General features: G+C 47.7%; 2 protein-coding genes; both read left to right on the top strand.

Annotated features, from left to right (window-relative positions):
* Positions 1–2,783: 2,783 nt before the first annotated feature.
* Positions 2,784–3,275, top strand: RCC_06748 (uncharacterized protein; the record flags this gene model as incomplete). The annotated part of the gene is made up of 1 exon (XM_023772009.1): positions 2,784–3,275. One exon carries the CDS (start codon positions 2,784–2,786, stop codon positions 3,273–3,275), a length of 492 nt encoding a protein of 163 aa, XP_023627777.1.
* Positions 3,276–4,679: 1,404 nt separating this feature from the next.
* RCC_06747 (related to DUF221 domain protein) lies at positions 4,680–7,501 on the top strand (the record flags this gene model as incomplete). XM_023772008.1 has 3 exons in its annotated part: positions 4,680–4,724; positions 4,775–6,581; positions 6,636–7,501. The coding sequence occupies 3 exons, from the start codon at positions 4,680–4,682 to the stop codon at positions 7,499–7,501; spliced, it is 2,718 nt and encodes a 905-aa protein (XP_023627776.1).
* Between the last annotated feature and the right edge of the window lie 186 nt (positions 7,502–7,687).

Genomic DNA, 7,687 nt, shown 5'->3' with positions numbered 1-7,687 from the left:
CATTCTCCTTTTAAAAGTTTAGCTAGCTAGCTATTCTTATAACCCTAGCATCTAGATTAAGGAGTAATAAATTGTCTAGGTTAATTAATCCCTTAATGTTGTAGAAGATGCCTTTTCCTTCTAGGTTGTCCCTCTATAGTTTAAACTATCTTTTCTAGTTCTCTCTTATTAGGATTAGAATCCTAATATAGGTCTAACTGTCCTTCTCTTCCTCTATTTTAGTATATAAATAGCTTAGTCCTGCTAAGGCTTTAGTAGTAAAGTRAAGGGTGTRTRTRTGTTTTAAGGCTTTAGATTTAGAGTCCTCTACTCCTTATAGCTATTAGATAATCCCTTAGTCCTAATAGTTAAATGTTCTAAACCCTTAGGAACTAATCTGTCTTCTATGTTTTCTTCTTATCTAACCTGCTATTAAAACTCCTAGCAGTGCAAGATAGGGTACTAGAAACTAGTGTCCTTTCTATATTAGCTTTATAAGGTAGGAGAAACCTTTACTACTTTAAGGTTAAGGTCTTTTTCCTTCGGCAAACCTGGGCTTATAACCTGTTAAATATTAGTCGGAGGTTCGTAGATTTTAGGGGTAGAGTACAAGAGTAACTTAATCTTTAACTAGCTTACTATCTCCGATAGGMRGTAYTTAAAAGTAGGAACTAATGTGTTAATTAAGTTAATTATCTAGAGATGTGTCTCCATCTCCTAAGAAGAGATTTTACCCTATATAGAGTTATGTGACCTTGTAGCTACTTGGCTCTCTATTATGTTAGATATATAGCTATTCTATAACTGCACTTTCTAACAGAACTCTCTAATAACGATACTAGGACATTAGACGATAAAGTTCTTAGAGGGCACAACTACGGCGACCTTCTATAGACCGCACGCCTAACCGGTATAAAGGCTACGAAGATACGTTAAGCGAAGATCGAAGAGGAAGGGGTAAAGAATCTACTAAAGCACGAGTACTACGCTAGTAATATGCCACCGAGTAAGAGGTCTAAGGATAAGGTCCTTATAGCTACATTAACGATAGTAACCGTACTAATTAAGTTTATAGTTACTATCGTTATCGCGAGATACTATATTACGATAGACGACCTAGATAAGATACTAAAGTAGTAACGCTCGAAGAAAGGTAAATAAGAACAACGCTCTTAATAGTATATAGGGCGTTATATACCTATCCTTACTCCGTACAATCGCTAATAATATGCTAGGGACTCCCGTAGGTATTACTATTAGAGACTATGCTATCGTAGATATAACAGCCGTAGTTAAATACTTCGGCTCCGATTTACTAATTATAAAGGAGATTAAGTATAAGGACAACACGCGGATGTACCTAACCTAGTCGTATAATAACCGTAATAGCCCTATCTAGCCTCTATTAGACGAGTTTAAGGATAGGAAGCTAAGCCGTATCTTTCTAAATAAAATTAATATAAAGGGTAACCCCGCTCGGAAGCAGCATAAGGTATTCCTTATCTTTAAGCGACGTTTAAAGGCTAAACCTAAAGTAGATACATTATACGAGGCCGGCATTAACGTAAAGATTACGAAAGCACTTATAGCCCTCGAGAAGCCGAAGAAGGAGCTAAAGGTAAAGGTTAAGGTTAAGCTAGAGGTAAAGGAGCTATTAGTAAAGCTAGAGCTATAGGTATGTACTTTATCGCTCCGTATAATGTAGTACGCGTATAATAGGAAAACGCTAACTATCGTAGGACGATGTCGGAGGACCCGAAGCTCCTACGTAAGACGATAAGAGTAACGAGAGTAATAACGAGTTATTGCCTTCGATGTCTAAATTCTTTACTATATGTATATAGCCCGTATATAAAGCCGAAAGCACTACTAATATGTTACTAGGTAAAACAGGAGCTAGAAATTAAGGCCGAACCTCTAGCAGATAATAGGGAACAGCCTAGTATCCTTAGTAGTAGCTATAAGCGAACGATCTCGAAGGTTTCGTCCTATTCTAATAATGCTAGCTAGCCTCTAGCAAATTGTACGCGAAATCGATCTAAGCGTTATAGAATAAAAGAATAAGGATATGCTAGATAGTTAAAGGAGGTTTCGGGAAGTTTTAAAAGCACTTAGTTATAAACGGCGTTTATATCTTAACGGATGACTTAATACTATAGCATAACCTATAGTTTCGTTATTATACGGGCGCGTTTAAGCTTTTCCTTTGCTTATTATATCTCTCTATACGTAGTACGAGAAGATACTATATAAGCGGTCTTTAAGAGTTACTACTTTGTAGAATTGGATGCTAGTATTATAACTACATAGTAGGTAAAAAGCTATATCGCGATGCTCCGTACAATATTACATTAATACCGCTAACGTCTTAGTGTAGCTAGATTCGAAGGAGGTGGGGACGCGAAGGCCTAAAGCGTACGTAGTGTGCTAAAAATATTTCGTTGCAGAAATCTCCGTAAAAACGCACCGTAAGCGCCGGGTGTCCGGCCAGTTTAGGTTGTGGTCCGTGCATGGAGGATTCTTCGCTGCTGCATGTCCGGGTTGCGAAAGGCATGGCATGGAACTACACTACGCTACAAACCAACAGCAGCAACGTGCGGGGAGGTATGAGGTAAGTGGAAGGTCAGGTGACGGCAGAAGCCATCGAGCAAGCAAACCTACCTACCTAGGTAGGTACTGCTCCTTCTCCTGCTGGCGCTTGCATGGTCGCGCTTGCCCACTGCTTGCAAATATCAACAACAAGCTCCTTCCCCAGCACCCGATCATCACTTTTCCTGTCAGTCCATCATCATCCCAATTCCGATATGCTCACCTCACTCGTCTTCACCGCCTGGATGGTCCTAGCGGCGCCCGTCGTCACTGCATTCAGCTTCACAACGCCCACCCCAGGCACAGCGCTGAATCTCTCCGCCCCGACAATTGACATCCAATGGGCTCCCGAGAATGCTCAGTACTCCCAATTCGACCTCGCATTCGAGGGTCAGTCCGCCAAGGGGACCGGGTTTTCCTACACCATCGCCCAGAATTTGTCCGTTCCCGAGGGCCACTACACATGGCACCCCTCCAACGTCTCCGCGGCATTGGAGAACAGCAAAGTGACCTTGACGCCCGGCAGCAATTATTACTTCAAAGCTGAACTGCACGATTCCGACTCCAGCGCCGGTGCGCAGCTGAGCTCGGGGAACTATGCTGTGACGGGCTATCAACACATCTCCGCCGCCCTCCATCTACAGCCGCACCTCGGTGCTGCATTGTTGGTCGTCGCTTCACTGTCGATCGCACTTTCTGGGTGTTGACAGGTTTCACGGTGGGGACGTGGCGATTTGACAGATAGCAAGGCTTCGACAGGTAGCATAGGGCGGTCCGTTATTGAGCGGAGAGGCAGTTGGAGAAGGCGCAGCGTTCATCGTTTGAAGAGTTTCTTTCAAGACGGCAAGTCCAGTATCGACTTAGTAGCGGTATCTCACCTGTGCAGACTTCGGATGAACCTCTTCCCGCCGTCTCTCTCCTGCTTGTTTTTATTCTGCTTTGTGACTATGGGGACAACAAAGGTCGGATGAGGGTATGCACGTATTTTTTGAGGGCTGGGATAGCGGCAGAGACATTAATGGTGGTCAGGTTGGCGCAGAAAATCTCGGCTCTTGAACACGAGGGAGCTTCTCAAGCTCAAAGCAGAAGAAGTCAGTCATCAGAGCAATCCGCCCAAGGAGATGATACATCTGAAGAGTCGCAGAACCACCGTGTTACACTACTACGTAGCCATCGGAAGTGATGAGGCTCTTGAAACCAGCAGGGATGCCGAAATGACAAGCACAAATGCAGAGAGTATTGTCCCAGCGGTGTCGTGCATGGTGCTGACAATGTCAGGTTGATGCACGGCTCCTCCCTGCATTAGCCATCGATGAGCTCACTTCTCAAGGTGCTCAGGTCACAGCTCTCAGATTCCTTGGCAGTGAAAGCTGCTGCACACCTAGAGCACCTTTCGAAAGCCGACTCATTGCCATGTGGGGAAAAAGCCGGTTTTGCTGGACATGCGAAGATCGTCAAACAACCAGCAGTCGGACATCACTCCGAGTGCTGACTCAATGGCCCTGATAGGTAGTGTAACCAGTAAGATACACTGTACACCACGTTCAGGAATACATTGGACCCCCGGGCTTGCGAAAATGATAGGCAATCACCCTAGGCAACGACGAGGAAATGAGGAACGGAGGCCCAGATCTTGGTGGTGAAACCATCACCAATGGGGGCTGCTGTCGTCATGGAGCTTGGTTTTGGTGTCGATCGGAGAAAGAAGCGGCCCTTTCAAAATTGCAGTAGCACCATCACCACAGTACAGCTGTGTGATGTCTTTCAAGCGTACGAATGTTGGCTATTGCGTTCTACAGGCTCGCAGGTTGCACGCCAAGTGAACTCCTGGTTTGAGTGCCAAGAAGATGTGGTCCCAGGAGAGTTCACAAGCCTTACGCCACATACCTCATCCGGGAAGATCGTCATTGCGGATTTCTGGTTCGCGCGGTTGCACGAGCTTTTAAGCTTTCGATCTGGACTCCTGAAATCATGGCCAGCAGGGCAACGTCAAACCTGTTGACGTCGGAGGGCGTTTGGGTCAGGGCAAACTAAATCTGGCAGTGCAACGCTTGCTTTTACTTTGACATCTCCAACTGATCTCAGCATCAGCACCACTCTTCCACGCGAAGATGGAGGCTCCACAGGACTCCCCCACGCGTCTGTATGCGCGACAAGTATGTGTCTCCACCACGGCCTCTCCCATCCCTTTCTAATTGAATCGCAGAGCAATGCAGGTTCCAACCGCCAGGACGGATCCTCTGTATCGCAGCTCGTCTCCACCTTGATTCCAGTCCTCGCGATATCCACTGTCATCTTCATAGCCTTCCTCATCTTCCGCAAACGCCTCGCACGAGTATACCAACCTCGCTCATTCATCGGTTCTTTGCGCAATTGGCAGCGCTCCCCACGACAGACCGCTGGCCTGCTAGGATGGCGTCGGGAGTACACTCAGCTCAAAGACGAGTTTGTGTTGGGACATGCCTCGCTGGACAACTACCTATGGCTTCGCTTCTTCAAAATGCTGGCCATGATGTGCCTCATCGGATGCTTCATCACCTGGCCAGTTCTGTTCCCGGTCAATGCGACGGGCACAGCACCAAACATCAACGGACTGGACATATTGTCCTTTAGTCACATCACACCAGGCCCACGATACTACGCCCAAGTGTTCGTCGCATGGGCCTTCCTCTCATGGGTCATGTTCATGATCACCAAGGAGTCCAAATTCTTCGTGCGTCTGAGGCAACGTTATTTCCTTTCGCCGTACATGTCCAGCCGCATCTCATCAAGGACCGTCCTGTTTGTGAACGTCCCGGAAGAGGCTCGCAATGAGAACTATCTCAGACAGGAATATGCAGGTGTGAAGAGCATCTGGCTTGTCAACGTGCCCGAAGACCTCGCAGAGAAGGTTGACGATCGGGACAAGGCTGCCGCAAAGTTGGAGACGGGCGAGATCAAAATGATCCAGAACCACACCAAGCGTGAAATGAAGCGGGAGAAGAAGGAGAAGAAAAAGGGCGTTGTAAAGGAGCGTTCCGACCCAGAGCAGGGCACACTCGTCGAGGTGGAGAAGAAGGACCGTCCGGCGCATCGCCTACCCAAGCTCAAGTTCCTGCCTATTGGCAAGAAAGTGGACACCGTGGACTGGTCACGAGCGGAATTGCAGCGTCTTGCGCCTGAAGTCGCAAACGAGCAGTCCAGACTTCGCGGAGACCGCTCTCACGTGCAGGGAGCTTGCTTCATTGAGTTTGATACCGTACAGGCGGCCCAAACGGCAACATTCCAGGCCACTCACATCGACAAGAAGGACAAGGCGAAGCAGAAGATGAAGATGACGCCCAAGGAGCTTGGTACTCCACCCCAGGACGTAATTTGGAAGAACACGATCAAGTCTTTCGGGAAAGTCAAGCTCTTGAGTGCGGCTGGCACTGCATTCGTCGCATTCCTCTGCATCTTTTGGTCGATCCCCGTCGCTGCCATTGGAGCCATCTCGAACATCAACTACCTCATTGATAAGGTTCCTTTCTTGAGCTTCATCAATTCCATCCCTGACAAGATTCTGGGTGTGGTCACCGGACTGCTACCCGCGGTCTTGCTGGCAGTTTTGATGTTGCTGGTGCCCATCGTCTGCAACATCATTGCCAGAATGTTTGAGCCAACGGAAGGCGCCGTGCAGATGAAGGTGCAAGGATGGTATTTCCCATTCCAGGTCATTCAGGTCTTCCTCGTCACCACTTTCGCTTCTGGAGCCGCATCGGTCGCAACACAGATCATCAACGACCCTACAACAGCGGCCTCGCTTCTTGCGAACAACCTGCCCAAAGCGTCCAACTTCTACATCTCCTACTTTATCATTTTCGGACTTATGACGACTGCTATGCAGTTTCTTAACCTTGTGCCGCTCCTTTTCGCCCTCTTTTTGGGTAAAATACTCGACAAGACACCACGTAAACTGTTCAATCGTTACGCCAACCTTGCCGGTCTGGGATGGGGAGCGCTTTACCCAAAGTTTACCAACTTGGGCGTTGTTGGTGAGTGAATGTTTGCACACATGTGAACAACTCCAATGCTGACCATCATCGCAGCGCTGTCATACTCCTCGATCGCGCCACTCGTGCTGGGATTCGCCACTGTTGGATTCTTCCTACTTTACCTGGCATTCCGTTACAACACTATCTTCACCCTTGGTACAACTGCGTCCACGCGTGGTGAATCTTACGCTCGCGCTCTACAGCAGCTTACCGTCGGTATCTATCTTTCCGAGGTCTGCTTGATTGGTCTTTTGGCCATCGGTGTCGCCTCCAGCAAACAGTCCATTGGTCCATTGGTCCTCATGATTGTGTTCCTTATCGCAACCATCGCTTGGCACATTTGGCTGCGCCGTGGTCTCGACAAAATGGAACTGGATATGCCTGGAAACAGCATCAATTCCACGGGGACAGCTACCAACTATGGATACGATACTGAGAAGAACACGTCTAATACTGGACATCTTTCMAAGGATGGCTACGAACAAACCTCTCAAACTCAGCCACACATAGCCCGAGACGAATACGACGAGGCAGGTGATCAATTACAACTTCAAAACACCCCAGCTGGAAAAGTGAGCATGATGGCCCGCCTCAAGGGCTACTTCACCGACAGCGCCGACGTCGCCGCACAGAAAGCCCTCGGTCACGTCGCACCTCATCTCGGCTCCTCACCTCGAGCATACACCCCGCAAGAACACGACGAAGCATACCTTCACCCAGCCATCATTTCCGAGTGTCCGATTGTATGGATTGCGAAGGACAAGTATGGGATTTCGCAGCAGGAGATTCGGAAGACGACTGAGGCCGATGGGTTCACTATGACTGATAAGGGTGCCATTTTTAATGATAAGGGCAAGGTGGAATGGAAGCAGGATGATTTGAGAGAGGCGCCGATTTGGCGGGATGAGCCGACGTATTAGGTTTGTGTGATTGTGTAGCGATGGTTTAGCTAGGTTCGTGTAATTACTTGATATTTATTATTATCGAAGTGCTCGCGTCTTTCGGGAAGTCTTGATGGGAGGGAAGTGAGTATAAGTTGGTATGTGAAGCAGTGAATAGTGCTGATGTTTCTGTTAGGAGGCCTTCTGGACTGGACTATACCCCTT

This window comes from Ramularia collo-cygni (genome assembly GCF_900074925.1).
Source record: "Ramularia collo-cygni strain URUG2 genome assembly, contig: RCC_scaffold10, whole genome shotgun sequence".
In the NCBI taxonomy this organism is placed as follows: Eukaryota; Fungi; Ascomycota; class Dothideomycetes; order Mycosphaerellales; family Mycosphaerellaceae; genus Ramularia; species Ramularia collo-cygni.
This window is presented reverse-complemented; position numbering and strand designations above follow the sequence as displayed.